This window comes from Leuciscus leuciscus, assembly GCF_965113295.1.
Source record: "Leuciscus leuciscus genome assembly, chromosome: 19".
Classification (NCBI taxonomy): Eukaryota; Metazoa; Chordata; class Actinopteri; order Cypriniformes; family Leuciscidae; genus Leuciscus; species Leuciscus leuciscus.
The window spans coordinates 13,493,792-13,517,467 of record NC_138743.1 but is presented as its reverse complement, the minus strand read 5'-3'; the positions used below and the strand labels follow the sequence as shown (position 1 = coordinate 13,517,467).

Genomic DNA, 23,676 nt, shown 5'->3' with positions numbered 1-23,676 from the left:
TTGCATGCGTCTAGTAGTCCCAAAAATGCTGTCTAGGTAGCAAAGGATTATATACTGTAAACAGACATGAATTTAGACTTGTTAGGAATATAAATGTATATTAATCTTTACTGCTAGAGTGCAAATAACTTTTATCAAAAAAATTAAAGCTGAACTTGTGTAATTTTTGTGCAACTAGCATCATAAAACTGAATTGTAAAAATAATTTCTTGAACACATAACCACTCACTCGCATGCATGAGATTGTTCATGGGCAACACATGTGTTGCACAGAGCATGAAGTAAACCATGAAGTAAACCAAAGATTATAATGGGCCATTTCATCTGAGGAATCCGGTGCTCTCTCCGCTTTGGGTGAAATGAGGGCAGATTTTTGGATGCTTAAATCTGAGTGGATCACATTGGGATTCTGGATGGGTGAATTGAACTTACACACGTGTAGGGTAAGTGGACTCATGAGAAAATATGAGAGAGAGAGCTTCTAGGCATGTCAGATGTGGGACATCTCAATAATTTGCCTCATATGTATTCCTCATATGTTATCTATTACGCAGCAGTGTATAAGGTTGAAATGCCTGACCGTTCAGTCATGCACAGAGTTTAGCAAAGGCAGCATGCTTCAGTGCTCTCCTAATGGTGGGCATCTCCCTGAATCTTTGCAAACATTAAATGATTCATGTTCAACTTTGTAATAGTGTATACCTCATCATGTCTGTTAAAGGTAGAATATGTAAGAATTTGTATCAAAATATCCAAAAACCACTTGCACAGTGTTATATATTTCTTTCAATTCTGTACTTACATTATCCTAAATGTTTCCAAGAATTTGTAAATTCAGAGAAATTAACAATTTAAAATTTAAATTTATTTGGCGTGCTGTCCGGGGGAGGGGCTCTGAGCTCGGATTTTTTTGCCCGAACCTCCGTTGTTGTAAGAGTATTTAGGACTATAAGTGAGGAGATGGGGTGGTGGAGGGATGCTGTTAAACTGTTAACGAACGGAGGTAAGTTTGCTGTATATATACACACACCTCTTAACTCGTTGATTGGGTTGATTAACAGAGTGTGCTCCACTCGTGTCTAATTAGGTTTGATTATCTGAATGTGCTCCACCTGTGTTTAATTATCTGAACGTGCTCCTACCGAACTTTGTTGATAAAACATTATGTTAAAAAACATGAATGTTTTCACTCATCCATAAACATTATTAGATCCATCAGCATGACGGCAAGTTCCATGATTCCGCTTATCACTGCATCATCAATCTACGCCTTTGTTATTGTAAGAGGTTAGTGACCCCTAGCGGGGAAAAAAATTACATATTGTAGCTTTAATGTTACTGATAATAACAGGCTATTATATAGTTAAAAATGAAAGGTGACATTCTAACCAGAAACATCAAGGAAGGTTTGAGCCCGTCCTGTTCCAGCACTGCTGATGGCGATGCACTCATAAAAGCCCTCATCCTTCAAGGACACCTGAGCGATTTCCCATGATGCATTAGCAGAATCCCTAAAAAGATAATGAAAATGTAAAGCCATATAAAATAAATAGCTTCCCAAATAAACACCCAAAGACACAAACTACAAAGATTTAAATTATTAGACTATCAACACTGGGCCCTTGAGCACAGGATTAAAAGAGCCTGCTAAGTGACCTAGTAACCAAGTAACTATAAAGTTCACTGGCACTTCAACACTATCATTTGAAAGCCATTTTCTACACCTATGTAGCATTTTTTCCACTTATAAAGTTAGTCAAGGTTTCCTCCTATAAAAAAAACAGTATTCATTTAGATCTGAAGGATCATGTGACACTGAATATTGGAGTAATGGCTGCTTAAAATGTATTAAGATAGAAAACATATTTTAAATTGTAATAATATGTCACATGATTTTATTTATTTTTTACTGTATTTTTGCATAAGACTTCTTTCAAAAACATTAAAAAAAATCTTACCAACTCTAAACTTTTGAACAGTAGAGCATGTCACTTTGCACAACATGTCAAATACCCATCTACCATTAATTAGCATTACCTGAAAAGTTGGTCCACACCTACGCGTAGTCCCTCTCTAGTGAAACGCAAGGTATAGGGGATCAGGCTATCCACAGAACACGTAATAGCCCCCTTCTGCAGGTAGTAACCCGGAGTGTGAGTGGGCATGCTAACTTTGGGCGCATCTAAGAAAAAATGAAGAAAAAAACACACTAGTAACACAGGCAGTAAAATATAGGAAAAACTACCAATATGATACTTAGATTGAATATCTTGTGGTGGTATCCGTCTACACAAATCTGACCTGGCACAATGCTGGAGTAGGAGACACTGGACACTCTCTGAAAGAGGAAGCCATCACTGTCATAGCCAGTGACTCGCAGAAAAAAGGCCTCTTTGGGCGGAACAAATTCTGTGATGTTCCAAATGCCATAAGGGCGTCGCTCAGGGAAGTAGCGAATGGGCAGCGTCTTCATTACATCACCAGTGATGCTCAAGAGTTCCAGGCGGTCAGCACGAGCAGGAGGGGAAAGACCAGTGGTGTTTAGCAGGATGAAGGTAGGGATTCCTTTGAGTGTGTGTGAAAGAGTACAGAGGTTAGAAAGGTTAACCAAAACATGTTTTAAATGCTCAAGTACACAGCCACTATGTTGACCTCATAAATTTGACAGCGTGTGTGGTCCAAACAGATTTTGTTTTTAAGAAATCAATACTCTCTATATACAGCAAGGAGGACGATCAAAAGTGACAGTAAAGACTTTTATAATGTTACAAAAATGTATATTTCAAAAAAAATATATATATATATAAAAATAAAGAATCCTGAAAAAAATGGCATAACAGTTTCCAAAAGAATTATAAGAATAACTGTTTTCAACATTGATAATAATAAGAAATGTTTCTTGAGCACCAAATCAGCATATTAGAATGATTTCTGAAGAATTATGTGACACTGTAGACTGGAGGAATGACTGTTGACATTTTTTTATTTAAAACATTAAAATAGAAAACTCATTTAAACTGTAATAATATTTCACAATATCACATATTTACTGTATTTGTGATCAAATAAATACAGCCTTGGTGAGCCAAAAGAGTTAAACATTAAAACATAAAAAAAAATCTCATGAAAAACTATTGAATGGTAGTGTACCTTCTATGACTTCAAACACTTTTAGCTAACCTTTAAATAACTCACCTTGGACTGGCCTGCTGGATGTCATTTTGAAGTCCAACGTTTGTTTTCGGGAAAAGCCTGCTCGGAAATCGATGGTGCTGAGGCCTGATATACGGACTGAGTGTCTGCCCTCACTGGATGTCTGAGGTCAAATTAACAAAACCACAAAGAAATAAACAAATAGAAAAGTTATTTGTAGTTGTTAAGATAACAGCATTCAATTGTAATGATATCATTTGTTTTTAATATGGAAGAAGCACAACAAAACTAATTTATGTTGACAGTCAGCTCAAGATCCACAGATACAGCACGCTTAAAATTCTTGAACATTAAGAATGACTCTCTTTCTTTCTTCACTTTTGGCAGATGGAGCAGTCCGAGTCATTTAAACATGATCCCTGCTGTTCCGTGCTGCCCTTTATGACTGTTTGGTGCTAAGGGTCTGGCGTACGCTTGATGTTGTCTGCAGCTCACTGCTCCAGGGCGAGCCATGGCAACCCATCCTCTGCTTGCATTCTTTTGAAATTACAACCATCCTAAAGAATTACCATGGGCCATGAAGCACTGCATGACATGACGCCAAGAATGATGAGGAGAAGATCCTGAAAGATTCCTCTGAGAGATGTGGAGGAGAGAGAAGGAAAGACATGGGATATGGGGATAAAGGGGCATTCAAGAGATTCAAGGGAAGGCCTTCGCAGAGCAATTTACAGAAGATTAAGATTAAATTATATCCATCCATCCTGTTTTTAAAGCCTGCCTTGAATTAGTCCTGCCAAGTGATATTCAGGCCAAACATTTACTAATCCACCTAAAACAACCCTGAGGCAGAACACCCCGTCAGACGCCATCAAAACATGGAAACACTCAGAGATGGTGGTCACAATCTGCATGCTTTCTGACAAACATTGACATTATTTAAACACATTAATTAAAGTTGTTCTGTGGAAAATAAATACAAGAAGGGATTTTTCCATTTCATCTCATGTTCTTGTGAGAGATAGGCTGTCTGATCATTTATGTTTATAAATACACTGAAGGTCAGGAGGGTATTAAAAGTGATCACGTTAATGATAAAAAAGCTTTAATAAAGACAGAAAGATGGAGAATATATGGAAGAGAGAAGCATGAGGGGATCTTTGGCCATTGTTTTTTATTTTATTATATTGACATGCAACAGAACAATTTAAATAGTCTAAACTTTTTGCATTACATACAGGATTGCAAATTTTGCCATTTTTTTGTGTATCTTTTTTTAATCAAATGAACGCAGCAGCTTTTAAAAAAATCGTACTGACCTCAAACTTTTGAATGGTAATGGGATGTGTAAACTACATACATTTTCACACTCCATTTTATCTGAGCATAGCTGAACCAAACCTGTTTGTCACAGGAGATGTTCTAAGATCATGGTCTAAGAGATGATCTCTCACAGATCATGGTCTAAGAGAGCCAATTTCAGCACACATACTATTTACACGACTTGTGAAGGGAGGGAAAAGAAGAGGTCGTGTGGAAGAAGAAAATAAACTAACAGATATAGGGTGGACTCTGCACGGATCATGCCAGACGAACATCTCAGCCCTCTCTTCAGCGCTAAAGTAAATTGAGGATGACATGGTCTCTCTTTAAATTTCTCTGCACATAAATCATCAAGCTCTCCAAATTTAAAGAACAGCCATCCCGCAGATCGAGTAGCCCTTGAGATGTTCCCTTATGTGTACACGAGCCACGGGGCACAAATCAATCAGGCAAAAATGTTGTCGTTTCATTTAACTGGCCCTTTGGGACTTTGTGTACCCTAAAGCAACCCACTACCCAGTGGGCTAATCAAAGGCCCATACAACAGATTCCACAACATGTGTAGAGCAACGTCATAAATGACTTCACCACACAACCTTGGCCTTCAGTATCTATCTATCAATCTGCAATCTGTTCTTATTCTGAGGAGATAAAACAGACTAAAGCAATAACTTTACCTTTCTGGAAAGCATCCAGTTACAGTTAAATCATCTACAATGACACAAAAGACCTGTCAAATGTGTATGTGCATCTTAGTCTGCGATAAACCAGTTCATCACCTTTATGGTCCACATTCCTGGCGCTGGGTCTTTCAGGTTGAGGACTTTGGCAGAGTTTGGGATGTGAAGGAGCTCTGACAAACCTTCCTTCATCCCGATAAGTTTTCCTAGGAGCACAAAAGGTTCATGCTTCAGTTATTCGTCACTCTACACTATGTGTTGGTTCTGGGAAGGCTCTAAACAGACAGAGGACAAAGATGTTCTCCTTACCCTGAGAATTTCGGATTTCGATGTTCGGTGCAGGGCCGCTTAAGGCAACAGTCACTTCCTTCAGGCTAGGGTCAAAGGGGATCCGCCAGGTGTTAGCAAGCCCGTTTTGGTGATCAGTCGAGAGCAAGTGAACCTTAGAGGACTGCACTGCCTCCTCTACCCATTTCAACACCTGCAGTGAAAATATTTTTGAAAAATTTGTAAGTTTATAGATGGCTTATAACTTCGATGTTTCTATGATTATTGGGCAAGGTTCTGGATCTATGGAAAAAGGATAGAAACAAGGACCACTTTACAGGAGGTCTGTACATCAGATAACTTTTATATGTATATAATATAGATTTTTTAATCATTATAAATATATATATATACAGATTTGGATCAAATTGAGGGTGAGTAAATGTTAACTATCCATTTATTATTGGGCAGGGTTCTGGATCTATGGAAAAAGGATAGAAACAAGGACCACTTAACAGGAGGTCTGTACATCAGATAATTTTTATATGTATATAATGTAGATTTTTGAATCATTATAAATATATATATATATATATACAGATTTGGATGAAATTGAGGGTGAGTAAATGCACAGACACATCGAACAAATCTATAGCAAAGGGCTAGGATTTTAGAGATTTTAAAATGACAGTACATTTTGAGAAGCAGTGCTTTTGGAACTATAACTCCAAATAAAGTATTTTATGTCTTCTCAAATATTTCAGTTTGTGTTTGATTCTAATGTCAAAATTCTGGAGGATCACCATCTTGACCGCATAAGAGGATTGATAGGAATTTTTTGGAACATCAAAAAAATAAATCCTTGGTTTTCAGAGAACTATAAAACAGTATCCTGGACTTATGTTCATGTTACCATGCTCAAATTAAGTAAAGCCTTCATCCATGAGCATACTGCGTCACTCGACTTCAAGCACCTCTTTTATCTTTTCTAATCTTTCTAATAATTTTTTCAATCTGTCATCTTAAGGTTATCGTCAAATACTGTATGGGGTGGTGTAGTCTAGTGAATAAAAATCTGGCCTGGAAATCAAACCAGAATATTAAGAGATTTCATTATTACTCCTTGGAAATATACAATAGCAGCAGTGTGCTATTCCCTGAAACACAAATACACAGCAAATTGACATTCTTTGGGTAAATCAAACAAGCCCAAGCAGTCTTACCTCATTGACTTGTTTCTTGTCGAGATGGAATACCTGTCCTGAGCTGGTCGAGGCGATCTCCTCATACACCTTATAGCCGATATGCGATCGGTCATCACAGTCACCGGTCAACACAAACACCACCTGCCCACATACATACACACTGATCATTTAGCAGATGCTTTAATCCAAAGTGACTTACAAATGATAAATATGTAATATGCTAATATGTAACGACCAAAACAAATATAACATAAATAAAATCGAGAGAATGATTTGACCTGTGACTGTTTCTGCTGAATGAGCTGAAGAACGTCATGGGTCAACTTGTAGTCTTTTGATCGGGCATCCGTAAACACATAAATGTAGGACCCTGGTAGGGAGATTTCAAGGGCAATCTTGATGGCTCCAATGCTCATCTCTGGACAATCTCCACCTCCCTGAAACGATCCATAATTATTTGTCATTAAATCAACAATAATTATGTGGGGGGGGGGGGGGGGGGGGACACAAAGAGCTGTTTATTATTTTATTTTATTTTCTCTATTGCTAGGAGACATAAAGCTTGAGTTTTTAGGGAGGACAAGTCACTAAGGCTGAATTTATTTAAAACACCGTAAAAACAGTAATAATGTTAAATATTATTTCAATTTAAAAAACAGCCAATACTCCCTGATCCAATAGAAGGTCACATGATCCTTCAGAAATCATTCTAATCATTTGCTCAAAAAACATTTCTTATTATTATTATCAATATTGAAAAGTTTTGCTGCTTAATATTTTTCTGGAAACCATAATACATTTTACAGGATTCTCTAATGAATAGAAAGTTCAAAAGAACAAGATTTATATAAAATAGAAATCTTTTGTGACATTATAAATGTCTTTACTGTTACGTTTGATTAATTTATTGCATACTTGCTGAATAATCATTTCCAAACTTTTGAACAGTAGTGTATATGGGATTTTCTGGCACATTAATTAGAACTTACAATTAATCCATTGTATTTTTAGTTAGCTACTCCAATTATCTGTCCATTTTCTTAACATTGCTGTAAATGGCAAATGCTGTTTGGAGACAGAGGGTTTCCTCAAAGGTTTCTTGCTCATTTATATAGACATTCTAATTTTTCCTTGCCACTCTTTACATTTATGCATTCTGGCATCCATCTAAAGCAACTTAAACTAAATTCAAGGTATATATTTGGTCAGTTCTTACATTCCCTGTGGATCGAACCCAAGACATTGATGTTGCTAGAACCATGCTCATCTGTTTGAGCTACAGTATATTCTCTTACACTTGGCTTGCTCATTGAAACCCTATTTTTCTTTGCCTTTTATCTTCTTTATTTATCTTCTCTTCTCTGTCAAACTGATTTGGAACAATGTGTATTGTAAAAAGTGCTGCACAAATAAATCAAAATGTGTTCTGTCGATGGAACAATCAGATTCCTCAAAGGCAGATATTCATCTTAATTGCAACAAGTTGGAAAAGGGCAACGAGCAGGTCAGACAGCAAGTAGATTTGGCCTAATCATGAAAGTAGAAATGTACGGCATGCTGTAAAGCTTGTCATGGGAGTCATGCCTGCAACTGATGTTGACCTTGGAATAAAACATGGAGCACAATCTTGGACCTAAATGGATGACTTCCAAGAGTTGTTAGAAACGTTCCTTCCTTTAAACCGACATGGATAAATGTAAAATGTTTGTGTACATCAATGTATCTGATATAGATATGTCTGTCTTTTCTCACATGGAGGGTTAAGATTCTTGTCTCCATGCGTTCCAGGGGGCACGTGTCTAAATGAAACATCTGGAAGCGAGTGATCTTTGCTTCTCTGTTCTTTACACAAACACACACACACATACACGCATGCACACAGCAGATAGCAAACCCAAACATAGAACAATGAAAAGATTGTAGGAAAGGTTATGAAGGTTGTTCTCAAGCACTGGAAAAGACATTACCAGCAAACAGTGATTTAAGCAATTAATCCCTTTTACAAACTCCAAACAAACTAGACCGAATCCTGCTCTGCTTGAACTTCTGCCTCAGAGAGAGAAAAAAATTATTTGTTCCAATACAGAACTGCACTTAATCAGTGAGTCTGCATTTCCACTGCTTTGCCCCAAACAGCTGAGACAGATGCTGAGAGCGAGAAAAATACAAAGAAGATACTTTAGACTCATTCTGAGCAGACATGGCTTCCTTAATGGGGAGTCCATGTCAAACTGTTAACATGGCAATTCACCTCCGAAATCACACCAATCACAAAAACTAGGTCTGTCAATAATATAATAACGAGATTTAAGATTTTCACATTTCAAACACTATATAGAAATCTGAATGAACATCATAAATTAGAAAATTAAATATTGAATGTTAAATACGTTCAAAATTATTGGGTTAAAGATCTTTAATTAATATCTGTTAACTTTGAAATCCCTAAAAATGCATTTGGTAAAATCTTTCTTTTTCTCTCAAAATTTCTTTGGACCCCGGATAACAATCTGGATCACTTGGAGAGTACATTGCTGACAAATCACAAAGGTGCTCATTCAAATCATTGTAACTGCCAGATATATATTGTACCAAAAATGCCATGTCATGGGTGCAATACTTCAGTTTTGAACAGCAGAGTCACTATTCTCTATTGATTACAGTACAATATGTTTGCAGTCTTTATTTGCCAGTTAAGGCTCCTTCTTGGACTGAATATGGATTCAAAATAAGCTGTGATCAAACATGTCAACAAACCCAAAGTAAAGCGCATGAACTCACCTGGACGTAAAGCTCCCGCAGCTCATCCTGGAACTTCTTTGGATCTGTTGTTATTGTAATGGGTCCAATCTCTGCAGAAACACAATGATTGCTGTTAGAGGCAAAAATAAGCTGCTGGATCATGATCAAATGACCTCATAGATCGAAGGATAAAAATGGGTTCTGTTTTGTCCACACAGATGCTAAATATTTGTGCTGGCAGCCAGTGGCGGATGTCTAGGATCAAGGGTCACAGTTGAACCGGGGTGACAAGGAGCTTCCTGTTTAGTGCCAGAAGGTTTTCTGAGACCTAGAAAGGTCACAAAGATGCAGTGACAGAGAAATCTCATACATAGTGGCCAAAAGTGAGAACACAATTTTTTCTATTTAAACCTTATACTACATTCAGTTTGTGTTGCTTGTGCCCATATTACAAGCTTAAAGGCCAGACTAAGGTACAAATAAACTGTTATGTGAGTACATTTTAATAGTTTAATAATTGGACAAGGCAATTTCACAAGTTACATTTTAATTTATTTAATTGTGCAGTCCAAGTATAGAATTAATTGGCGTAGCATGCTGTGGTAGGTTACCCCGCTGGGTCTAACTGGCAGTGGCTCTGTTCTGAAAGACCAGCCTGTTCTCATTATGTTCCCATCAGCTGTTCTCCTTCATAATAGGAAAGACCTTATAACTCAGGTATGCTCTTCTGTCAGCGGCGAGAGAGTCTGGCGTGAGGTCATTGTTCTGCGGTTGCCTGTGTCAGTGTGCAAGGCCAATGACTTTGTGTGCTGTTTCTAAAGCCATGTTGTCTCTGCTTTCCAGCTTTCTTTCTTTGTTCAAGGTTTGATGAGCTGTAAAACTGTTAAACATGTTTTTTCCCAAGGAAGCTTAAAAGATAACTATAGTGGTGCCAAGACGACAGCCTGTACTGAACTTAACAAATCACACACAACATTCATACACATTGCAATCAGGCACATATTTAATAACACAAAATAGTCACATTAGTATGATTATTTTGTTAAACGCAGGGAGAATTTCAAACAAAGAGTCTATAAAAGGGAAGCTTTTCCCAAACCACTCAGCAAATACATCCCCTTTAAATCAAATCAAAAGCATTTTATGTTGAAGAAGTCAGAAAGTGCATTAGAGTCCAAAAAATACAAATTTCTTGACACAAAAAATTATAGGGGCTGTGCAAGAGAGACTCTAATATATTTTTCATGCATTCAGTATCTCTGAAGTGTATTTTGATATTACCATCTTCAGCAAATAAAAATGTATAACTGTTTTTTTATGGTTTGCTTTTAGTTTATGGTGAACAAAGAAAAACACTGTATAAACAAATGCTTGCAGAACTCTAAAATCTCCCTCGAGAGAGATTATTTCAGAGCGACCATATTTTGGCAGTGTGAGAAACCCTTGAAGTGTAGAAAAAGAACATTTAGGCGATCAAAGCCATGTTTAAGAGTAACAGGATAGTAATTTTGACTGCTGTGCATGCTGAACTGCCTTTCAAGTGAATGCTTTCATGAATGGAAAAGTTTACACAGTCCTGGGACGTTTCTCTCGATTACAGAGTTTTATCTTAGCAGCCTGGGCACTGGTCTTCTTTTACTTCTCCTCTGACCTAAGAGCGGCATCACAGTTAAAGGGAACCGGGGCAAAAAGTACATGGAAACAAAAACAAAAAGAAGCAGATAAATGGTAACATGCTATGAGGGCTCTTAAATGCCAGTTGCATTTCCTTCTGAAAAGGCAAAAAATGTATGACAATTAATTTTGGAAGGTCGAAAAGTGATGCATTTAAGATCATGGAGCATAAAAGAGAGGAAAAACCTTATAGAACCTGAGAATGGAAATTAACCATATTAAAAAGAAAGAGGAAGAGATATATTTAAGCTATTTGATTTTTGGTCAGTTTAGATCATTAAAAGAAACAGCCAAAGCATGATCTCATGAGACATGTTTGCAGTTAGCATTTAACATTCAAGTGGTCATAGTATGAGCACATTTACATTGATCTTTTGAGGAAAAAATGTCACAAAAACATTGTAAGCTCCAGAGGTTTTAGAATTGCCTTATCTGCAACTTTCTAACCTCAGACAGATTACATTTGAACAGATTAACACAAGAAAGAAAGATTAGGTGGCAAAGTCTCACAAAGAGAGGTTATTAAACTAAACAGACCTAGAAATGCTATCCCTATGCTCTGTGCCTTCTATTATTATTATTAAAATATAATTTTCAAAAATAAAAGGTTTACTTCACTAAAGGCCAAATTATTTCAGCTTGTCCGTCTAAATGAGAAATTAAGGAAAATGCTTAAAAAGAAATGGATGGAGCCTGGGAAACCACTGTGGAAGTTGAGTTACTAACCCTCCACCACATCTATCTTGCCAAAGACCAGAGTGTTTATATAGATGTGGAAGCAATCATATTAACAGCCCTGAACATTTGTTTTCATCTCTTTTATTCCAGCAATCAAGAGAATCTGAATCAAACTCATTATGTACTATGAAATTGAATGATTAAGAGCATCAGATGCTGTTTATGCTCCAGGGATAAACATGTTGCATTTATTACGGGGCACTGACCACAATGAATGACAATACTATGATGCCAGTGTAGATAGTTGAAATTACTGTTTCACTCCTGTGGCACTTTTATGAGATCATCCTCTCTTTTTTTAAATGTTCACATAGAAGTCTTTCTGTAGCAATTTCCTTTACATCTCATTTTGTTGGTAGATCCAAGATGGGACATTTGATTACCATATTTAGGGGTATTATTTTTGTTTTGGATCATATCTTTAGAACCATAATTGCTACAAATTCAATTAGTATTTCCCCTGAACCCTTGAGTCCAGCTCTACAAGATGAAAATCACCTATTTCATTTCTGCCTATAACATTTTCCCACCATTTTAGATTTTCTTAAAAATCTACTTTTTCAAACTCCTCCTAGGCCATTAGGCTGCTCTTCGCCAAAATAGGCACACAGCAGCTAGGGACAGTGCTGGCAAAAATGTATCAAAAGAACTTTGACTAATTGAAGTATTGCAAAGATAGAAGTTAATTAATCGGTGAGGCTATTTTTCTGAGTTGACCTAAAGCTGCTGAACGCAATATCCAAGCTTAACAAAACTTGACACACAAAGAAAACAGGACATTCTGAGGACACACACAAAGTTTTGTAAAATTCCGCCAATAGGGGGCCTCCAGCAGCCAATCAAATTTCAGCGGCTAACAGCAAATCTGAACGGCCTATTGTTATGAAAATCAATATATTTGTCCATTGTGTGAAAACACAGGATAAGGAGGACTCTTTTAAGCCTAATGTTTTTCTATCGGTTTCCATCCCTCTGAAGGGAAATAAATGCATTGATCTAATTCATTTGTATAACTGTATAATTTGTATACTGCTGTACATTTAAAATGAAAAGACCATTTTATGTCTCTGTCACAATCTTCACATTCATTTAAAATTGTCCTGTGCTCCTGTCCCAAGTATTTCATCTAAATTTAAATGTTGAATATGAGTCCACACATACACCACATCTATTTTGATCAAACCCATTCAATTGGATCGCTAATCATTCACTTGGGCCATTGGTGCTTGGACCCCGATGATTGCTACTTGCGGCTATATTAAATAAATTGTAGTTATATAAGTCAGCAATCGAGTCCAAAAATAACATAATGAATACACCTAATTACTACCAGAATTGACATCATGCACTGTTAAACATGCAGAGGAAATAACAGTAATAAAATGTTTAAAAACATCCGCTGACAGCAAATATTCAGCATCTAGCCAGGAAACTACCAAAACAGTAAGCCTTTGTAAGAAAGGAAGAAAAAAAAAAAAGACTGATAAAAAGGAACAGTTCAATATGCGCCGGGATTGCCTCCACATCACCACAACCAGTGTTCAGGACAAACTCAAAAAACTCCAAACCTTAGAGTGATTCATACATGCTGAAACACCTATAGCATGGAGTGTGGAGACAAAAAAAATACAATTTAGCTAACACTGAGGCCTTCACATAAGATATTTACAAATTGTGTGTTAATGATATAGAACAGAAGCAAGCTATTGCTGACAAATTCAGAATGCAAGGACTACAGTTGATTCAGGGTTCTAAAAACCAATCTGTTTCTAATTTAGGCCAGTAGCATGATTGGTTTGGACTTGGGTTGGGGTGTATGTCATTGGCTAAGGAAGGCTTAGGGTTTCCAGAAGGAGCTCTCTGGAGGAGTGTCCAAAACTTGATTGACACCTTAGAATGGCTGTTGATGCGACAGCACCCCATAAAACTGTCGAAACAGGTCAAAGATGCTTCCTTCAGTATGTGACTGCAGCTGCCGCCAGCACAACAAAAAACTTCAAATAATCAGAACTTAAGGGTGTGCAAAACATAAATGGTTTGTACTGAACATCAAAGGATATAATTAAAGTCTATTATAAGACAAAATCGTATTCTTCCCCCCAAAGTACGTAATCAGCCATTATACAACTATATACTGTACAAGATGAGGAGGGAATATATAGAGGGACAAGATTTCTGAAGTAAAAAAAAATCCAAAAAAACTTGCATTGAAGGAGACATGTGTAGGAGACTTTTCACAGAGACTTGGAGGTGGGCTCTTTTGTAGATTTGGTTCAGTAAACAACCACCTAGCAGCCACCCAAAACACCCTGCCAACCACAAAGAACAACTTGCAATACCCTAGAATCGTGGCAACATGTTATACATGGGCAAGCACCACAAAATGTGTTCAGAAAATACACAGATCTACTTTAATTATATTGTGTTCCGAGTGAGGAACTGCAAAAGCAGATGAAGACAGTTATTACATACAGTATTTAAAAAAAGTCATTTTCAATTGATATACTACCTTTCAAAAGCTTGAGATGAATATGATTTTTTAGGAAATTAATACTTTTATTTAACAAGGATTAAGTTGATCAAAAGTGACAGTAAAGACATTTACTGTATAATGTTACAAAAGTTTTCTATTTGAAATAAAATGCTTTTCTTTTGAACCTTCTATTCAAAGAATCCTGAAAAAAAAATGTATCACCGTTTCCACAAAATATTAAGCATAATATTGGTTTCTTAAACACCAAATCAGCATATTAGAATGATTTCTGAAGGATGATTTCTTTGTCTTTCTACCTCAATAACAAACTATGCTTACGGGATATGTCTTTAAAATACACAATTAAAACCTCACACAAGTGGGAAAGGTACATTGAGCAAAATGTTCTTTCCAACATGCACTGCTGCTGGATACTCAGAAGGTTTATTGACAGTGAGCGTAAGCGCTAAGCCCTTAGGACATGTCTGACTGTCTAAAAGTCTCTTGTTTGACTTTTTACTCAAGATTTGACTCAACGGACCATATTTAGAGGAGTTAAAATAAGTTAAACAGTTAAAATAAGAGTAAACTTTACACACAGTTTATGTCATATGCAAAAAAAAAATCAGTCTGGACCATGTTCAAAGTTTCTTGGTCCTTTTCTTGAGCAATGCTTCACTATAAATCAGCTCATCTCAGCAACATATGAATGGTATCTACATAACATGTGGCTTCTATTACTCTCAACATACAATAATTCAAAAAGCAGAAACATTGGCTGCAATGTAAGACTGCTGGCCCTAACATATAGAGTGGTGGTTGATGTACATTTGTTTTTAAGCCTTGCCAAGTCACTGGTTGCATAACTTTCTCATGACATAAATGGACTTAACTGAATTGTAAGATGCAAACGCTGTTGGTTTACAATTGTGACCAAAGTAATGATAGCCTATATATCTGGATAACATAGCTGCACAAAGTTTTGTTAAAAATGGGAGATCTTTGAAAAGCTAGGCTGTCCCAAGTGTATTGGCATCATCAGCTTGAATAGGATGAATGTGACAAACAAATCACTCGCATTTTGCATTATATATCATCGGTTTTACAGCAAAAGTTGATCCAGTTTTGGTACAGTATGAGCTTGTTAATGGCAATGGCAAGTGTAATGGAATACAACTGTAAATTGGTGCAAAGCATTTGTCAATATTCAAATGAGCCCAAAAGCCCAAAAAAAAAAAAAAAAAAAGATTATTGTTGAACCACTTCATATGATGTAAAGTGCATAAACTCACAACAAATGTTGCTCTAAATTTGTTTCATTGTGTCAGATATCTTATAGACAAAGACCTGGCACCATTGGCCGAATCATCGACCACACACATGCTCCGCTCACTCAAAACCACAAACCCAGAGAGGTCTCAGTCTAACCATCCATTTCCTCACACTTCTCTCAGCCTCACACCACAAAACTTTCAGCAGGTTGGCCTCTAAAGAAAAGCCTAAACTGAAGGTCAGAAGGTCTCCATCGCATGCTTTGTAAAACCAAAAGTCAGACCAGAGATCATAACACAGACACAGCAGATGCTGACATGCCAGCTGGGAGCTGAGTGGCGTTTTTTCAGCCGCTCAGGAAATGTTTCGGCAGTGAGACGGCGACTCCCCTGGGAGAAAAAAATGGGAAGACAGAGAGGGATGAAGAAAGACAGGAATAGACAGACCCAGAAAGGAATGCAAATCAGGGGTCGAGAGCAGGGGAGAGATGAAAAAAGACATGAAAGCTAATCAAATCCGTGAAAAGGACAGAAAATCATTAAGAAGAAATCTCTTGCTACTTCCAATCTTTCAAAATGTTTTTCTAGGAATACTAGACATTTTAATGATGTAAAAACAAAGATTTAATGTTTTGTTTTTTTAAACATTTTGAAACAAGGTCTCACTTCTTGACAGCACTTCAGCTGTTGTCTTTTGTAAACTACCCATGTCATGTCAGATGCAGTATAAAGCTGGATCTCATTCGGATGAGACAAGTTTTCCCCTGAGGATGTCAGGTAAATGAGCCTTTAACATACATGCTTAATTCTGAATTGGAACATGTCAGTGTTTTTCCTCACACAGCCTCCATAAAATTTACTAAACAAATTACGTACTGATTTTCGACTAATTTAAAGCTCCTCTGAGAAATCTAACTCTGGTCGGATTTAGGAAGGTCTGTGATTGTGTGTATAATTTTTTCACTTCTCATTTATTTTGACCTTTGTCAAACTGTAACTAAAGCTAAATGTCTTGTTCCATCTCATTAAGGATTTGGACATTCCCCCCAAATTTCTGGGTTAAAAAAACAAAAACAAAGATTTTGGTGACAGTTACTGCTGGCTTCACATCCAATGAAAACAGTCAATTAAATCAACAACCTAATCACAGGATGCTCAGAATGACCACTGTTAATCAATTCCTCCATTAATTATATTCATAACTGTATCATTTTATCTTATGTATAGGACTTAATTTCATAATTTCAATGTTTTTTTTTAATGTATACATCCATACTCCAATAGTAATTAGTGGTCAACTGGTATAGCCTAGGTATTTTGATAGCCTATGCTACATTCATTTGACATACAGTACAGAGGGACTATGACATAAGTATGACTTGGCAGCATATAGGGCAGCAGGAAAATTGCACCTGCGAGTAATAGGTCAACCACTATTAGTAATACCGTAATTACAGAGATTCTAATCCCATCCAAATCAGTACATGAAATCACCAACATCCCACAGTATGCTAATAATCGTAAAACAAAAGTAATTTAAAACCCAATCAGAATGTATTTTTTCTGCAAACAAAGCATTTGCGTCGCTTCACAAATTTGAGGTTAAACCACTGGAGTCACATGGATTACCTTAATGATGTCTTTCCTATCGTTCTAGACTTTGAATGTGGTAGTTGCGTTGCTCCCAATGGAGGGACAGAAAGCTCTCGGATTTCATAAAAAATATCTTCATTTGTGTTCCGAAGATGAAAGAAAGTCTTACGGCTTTGGAACGACATGAGGGTGAGTAATTAATGACAGAATTGTATTTTTGGGTAAACTAATCCTTTAAGAGAGCTCTGACGACAGAAGAGAAGCATGCCACATTCTTCATTTCAAACAAAAATGTACCCATTTCACATTCTTGATAGAAAAAAAACCTGTTAGAATTTTGAATAGATAAATATAGACTCACATCATCCAAAATCATGTCACTAAACAGGGTTGGCACAAACAGACTCCATTAATACAAACCAAATGAGTCACCCAATCAGAGCAAAAAATTGAAAAAAGTTTTGATCACAATAAACAGCTGTGAAATGCTGAGTAATCAACTCCTTAGAGCCTAGCGTGTTTTGAGAAATGCTTTCACATGTGACTATTTTTGACATGGAATTGCATATACGTTGTTTGCACAAATTTTTTGTGTTGTCAGATCAGTGGTGTTCCCTTTAAATTCCCTTAAAGTCACTATGAAATCACAATTGACAATTCTTATTTTTTAACGGAATATTGCAGTATATATTATAAATTACTTATCCGTGCACAAAGTGCACATCATTATTCTTTTTAATTCATATGCCCTCATAATCTTTAATCAAAATAACTTCCCCTCCTTCTTGGTTAGTTCATTTTTTCTCTTCTCTGATGATGTGTTTACTGGCACGAGGGCAGGGCAACCTGTCACTCACATGAGATCACAGCAATAGCAAACCACAATGATACAACAATCCAATAATTTCCCCATGGACAAAATCAAGTCCTGCCCTACATTTTTGCTTGTTCGAGAAGCCGTTTTATTCGGATTTACGTCACAATACGGAAGAAGTGACACTACTTCATGCCGAAGTATCGGACTTCATGCCGACCTAAAAATAAATGTCCTCAACAGAAAACAAAAATGAGCTGGTGGGTCTCAGGTGAATTAAATGGGATGATCATGCTAATGTAATGTTAATATTGCCTTGATTCTTCTCTCCAGATCGCCGGAATTGAACTCTATGTAATGTAGATCTACCAGTTTAGACCTGTAAGACAATTTAGGTTGTACTGTAGGTCTCAGAGATGCATTTTGAAACTAAAATTGACAAAGTAACTTTTAAAGATTTCTCAAACTTTGGTATTAAATAGTAATATAACCTACTTAAACATCTAAACTTTAAATTAAAACAACTGGTAGATTATGATGCCCTAAAAAGCTCACTTAGTAGAAACACAAACAGTAGAACTAAGAAAAATTGTACAAAATAAATTGGCATAATTGAGGCAAACACATCTGTCAGATCATATTCTAACATCCCCAATTTCATCCATAAATCAACTTTGTGTACTGTGTGTATTTTGACTTTGTAGGGCAGTATGGCTCAATAGATATTTATCTAGTCATTTTTTAAAGAATAAAAAATGTATGCTTGATATCAAAAATAAAAAAGCATAAGCAACTATTTGGCCTGAAGCAAGTGAAACTTCTCAACATCTGTAAAAGCGCCTATAATTTTCCATCGACTTATAGCAGCTTCTAATGCAATTATGCTCTAATGGTATCCATGTTTGTCTTTCAAACATCTTAAAATCATACTCGGGCCAAATGTCGTCTTTTGCCCTTTCATCTTTCTTTCCAAACTCATCTCAAGTTCAACATCCCAGCAAACTTCGACCTTTGCACTGCACCAGTCACAAAAGGTCACAGAATCTCTCAGAGTCCAATCAAAACAAAAGAAAGCGCAATCAACGGTCAAATATATGATCACCATCTAGATGGAATCCCAAGAAATGCAGCAAATAGGTCATACTTGTAGTTTACTACTGTTCAAAAGTTTGTGGTCAGTAAGATTTTTTTTATATTTTTGAAAGAAGTCTCTTAGGCTCACCAAGGCTGCATTTATTTAATCATAAATGCAGTAAAAAAAAAAACAGTACTATTGTGAAATATTATTACAATTTAAAATAATAATAGTTTTAAGTGCTTTACAGTTACTACATTTTAGATGTTTTTACAGTCACTTTTGATCAATTTAATGTGTCCTTGCGGAATTAAAAAAAACCTTTTGATATATGTCGAGCCCCCATATAAACAGTAGGTTGTTTGAATAGTTTTAAGTGCTTAACAGTAACTACTGGGTACAGTAGCACTTTTTTGAAAATGGCTCCTTGTGTAACACCTGAGGCACTGGAATCAGAGCACGCACTGTTCTCAAATTAGAGAGTGTAATATTATTCTCTCCTCATCATTGAAGAGATGAAACAGAAGAATTACACCATACACCACCGTATTCTGAAAGCCCATTTAACCCACCGCACCCACCGTCACAAATTCCTACCTAATGGCATCATTACGGGCTGTGTTCATGCCAATCCCCTTGTAATCTTATTCCGAAATGAATGATGCTTCTAAAGACGAGCACCAAAAGGGCCAAAGAGCTGTTTAGTTTAGGAATGAGCTTTGAAAATGTTAAAAGCATTGCACGCATCAGTGTTCCTCCTATCCCGTTTTGAAACAGTGGTAACTGGTCTAACTAAAGGGAGCAGATGCGACCAGTCAGAATGAAGAGAGTTGAAATACTCCTAAAATTATTTAGGGGATTATCAACAAGTTGTAAGCATGTCAACATAAGCGTAGCTTGACATTTGAGCTTGGGGGGCCAAGCCAAGCCAGTCGATATAGTCAGTCACACTTTTAAATACATTTTATATTTTCAATAGTAAACTTATAAATTCATACTCCATGTAGGCTACCATTTAAGTGGTATGAACCATTTACCATTTAAGAGCCGCAGCATGCGTTAAGTACATCTATTTTTGCAGGGCTAGCAATAAACACATTGAAAATAATCCTACATGTTTGTCAACCGAATTTCAAAGTAGGAGTGATTTAAAACAGATATCTGTTGGGCATGATTAAATGCACCATAACGGGCACACAAACACTTCATATTTATTAAATCTAACTGAAAATGGCCGATTACGCAGTTTATATTCTAAAATCTATGTTTACGTTTTGTTCTTTTGGAATTAAATAACATTTGGATGTATATGGTCCTCTTCCTGACATTAATGCAAAAGCCGCTACAACGGAGTGTCCTGTGGATCACCTTTATGAGATTGTCTGGGTCTGGAGTCATCAAGCACAGCATCAGCATCGGCATCTGCCTTTATTTTGGTTAGGTCCAGATTTATCTGCAGTTGTTGTACGTTATGAAAACCCCCCAACTGAATATTCATTCACGCCACACAGCAGTATATACCATAGGCATAGGCTATTATCCGCCAAAATGCAGATTTGTCAAGCAACAACGTCTTACACAAATGAGATGGGGGAGGCATTTGGGGTTGATTTGATTTATTAATTTAATTACAAAATAACCATTTATAATGTATTAAAATAACTACATTATTTGCATATTACTTTTGAGTTGAATTATTATTATTTTTAAATCTTTCAGGCCCCCCTGCTCCCCACACAAGCTATGCTCATGCATGTGAGTGTTCATTCACAAAGCACGCTGTTAAACTATTTGGTCAGTTCAGCTATTTTTAATTGCGATGCGATGTAGAAAGATAGTGAGATAAAGCTCATACCAAAACAGCTGATTCTTTTTCTTTTACTACAGAAAAACAAAGGGAACTATTTGCTTTGGAAGCGACAGGTGACAGATATTCATATCCACCCAGCTGACATCATTAGGATCTTCAGGAACCTGGAAAAATTCAGCCTGGCGTCTGTAGTAATGATCCCATAAGAATGCCAATTCTGCTTATTCTCTGTCTGAAGGTTATATTATTTGTCACGACATTTCCTGACAGTTTTAAGACAATTTCCTGATTGTCTCTGATCTGACTCTCCAGCTCCCTAAAGCTTGTCCAGAAGCTTTGGACATTCAAAGCGTGCACATAATAATATGATTTAAAAAGTACTACTGAAAATGCAAAACCTTGAAAAGAGTGAGAAATTGTGTGAGAAATAGTTTTAGTATTAAGTCACCGACAGTGTTATCTTGGCCCAAAATAACACACATTTAAATACATGCAAGTTAAGGAACAAGATTACAATGATATTTACAGGTCTATATGTGTGTGTACTTGTCAATGCACAGTATGCGTGTGTGTACATCACTGGACTCTCAGGAAAGCAGTAGCATAGGGAGCATGTGTGGCCACACACTGCTCAATGGGCCAACTGCTCTTTAAAAGATCTATGGACATCTGAAACTCATTGAAAGCTCCACTGACTATTAACCCTTATTCAGTGCCCAAGGGACTTTCTATTTCCTCTTCCAGGTTACAGTCAAGAGAGTTACTATGGATTAAGCTTTTTAGCCTCTATGCATGAGTTTTATCCACACATACTTTAGTATGGCCTGAATAAATCAATCAACCTACCAACCAACCAACCAACCTTTATATGTTTACTTGGGTTGGGTGGTTAATCAAACAAACAAAAACAATGGACCCAAATGTCTGACTAACAGGTAGGACAACTCAACTAGGCTTTTCCCTTACCATTCTAATCCATTGCCAATAATTGGTGGTCGGTTAGATATTCATTTACTACTGAAATTCCTTGAGAATTGTAGCTAAATCTGAAGCCAAATGTGCTAAATGACCTGATTAATATTAATTTAAATACATTCAAATATATACACAGAAGTAGCAGTCAACAGAGTTTGATCCAAACCTTCCTATCCTGGGAGCAGGGTTGTTTTTTGATTTATGCAATAAAAAACATGGACACTATCCAGAAAGCCACTCGCAGATTGACAATTTCTTGACAAACAAGCTGCTCATGTTATGTGTTGTCTAAATAATGCATATTCCACTCCTTTGGCCGCATCACCCATCTGCAAGGCTTCGTAAAACGATCTACAATAATGCAAACAAACAGATGACAGCCTGATTTCAGTACATGATTGCACACATCTGGAATACTGATTTACTGATTTTGCAAAGGAACAGGCAATCTTATGCTCCCTCTCCCTCTCTAAGAGACTTCTTTTGTGTTGCAAATCTTTCGGTTTAGTTACAGTGGACAGCGCATTCTGAAGCAATAACCAGATACAGAGTGCATCTTGAAAGAAATTCCTGAGCGCCCCAAGGAGTGGATGGAAAATGTATTTGGCATGCTGCATTTGGACACACTAGGTCAGATTCAGGTTGGAACGAAGAAGGGGGAGGCTTTACATCTCTTGAGACAATCCTTTCTTTTGAGACTCTCTCTCACTCTTCGAAGGCGTTTGGAGAGTCTAGATACATCGTTTTGTATCCTTAGTACCATATTAACCACAAGATGTTACCTACCCTGCAATTTTATCATGCCATTTTCTCTTTTAGACTTTGTTTAGATTAGAGAAGTGAACTTGCCTTTGTACTTGAACTGATTACAAAGCCAAAATACATCCATCTCCTCTGTTCATATGACAGAGAAAAATTAAGTGTGAGCCATTTCATCCTCATTTTAGACAAATCAAATGTGCATGCAACATATTGAATCTTAACCCATGTCTCTCTACTGAGAAAATACCTAATTATTACAACTATTAGAGTATTTAACTGTCCTGTACAGTCATTAAAGTGTGACTGCACTAGCAGGTTTTCAGATGCTTCCAAGGTCGTTCCGCCTGGATAGATGGAATGATAATGACAGTGAATTCAGCACATAGAACATCTGGGCACTACAAACAATGCTTTGATACCTCCTGTAGGTGTGAGATACTCCAGCATGAAGCAACTCTCAGCAAACTAACAGATTTGTCATGTTTCTGGCAACAAGTCCCTCTTTTAGACGAGCTACATGTGTAAACATCCTTAAAACAAGATACATTTACTTGACAAGCAAAGTTGTGTAGCACAATACTTTATTTTCAGAGAATATGTAGTTATTTTCTACTTCATCATCAAAATTATTATTTTTCTTGTTTAAAGAATAAACCATACTAAACTGCATTCCATTTATGGTTAAACAATAAATAAAAATGTTAATATACTCTTATATATACTCTCTAACAAGTCTTAATATCTAACGAAACTGAGATTTTCAAGTAAATGTGTCTTGTTTGATGTGTAGATGTTTTACTGGAAAACACAGTAGACTATATGATTTTTTTTTTTTTTAAGTTCTCTATAGGGAGAAAGAAATAGGTTATCCTAAATCAAGCAAAACATTTCCTATCTGCCCTAAGAATAAGTACGAATGAGAATTCTGTCCAAAAGGCCAAAAAGAATAACGGAAAATAACGAAAGGTCATTTGCGTTTTGATATACCTGGGTCATGAAAAGGCACCAAGGCGAAGTTGTACAGAGGTCTCTGAGGTCTGCTGAGGGATGTTTCCAAAATCTTCGATGCTCCTTCAATAACTTGAACTAAATCATCGTACATGGAGCCTGTGACATCAAAC

General features: G+C 36.7%; 1 protein-coding gene across 2 annotated transcripts in view; it reads right to left on the bottom strand.

The window, feature by feature from the left end:
• The window catches only part of hmcn1 (hemicentin 1), a 95,359-nt gene that overhangs the window by 71,203 nt on the left and 480 nt on the right, over positions 1-23,676 (bottom strand). For both annotated transcript variants that reach the window (XM_082147366.1, XM_082147367.1), the window contains exons 1-10: positions 23,543-23,676; positions 9,410-9,480; positions 6,907-7,065; positions 6,647-6,769; positions 5,466-5,637; positions 5,256-5,362; positions 3,196-3,316; positions 2,302-2,565; positions 2,038-2,182; positions 1,390-1,511 (exon numbers count right to left, since the gene is read on the bottom strand). The exon at positions 23,543-23,676 is cut by the window's right edge and continues 480 nt beyond it. In XM_082147366.1, the coding sequence (XP_082003492.1) occupies positions 1,390-1,511; positions 2,038-2,182; positions 2,302-2,565; positions 3,196-3,316; positions 5,256-5,362; positions 5,466-5,637; positions 6,647-6,769; positions 6,907-7,065; positions 9,410-9,480; positions 23,543-23,676 (1,418 nt within the window). The remainder of the gene's footprint in view (positions 1-1,389; positions 1,512-2,037; positions 2,183-2,301; positions 2,566-3,195; positions 3,317-5,255; positions 5,363-5,465; positions 5,638-6,646; positions 6,770-6,906; positions 7,066-9,409; positions 9,481-23,542) is intronic.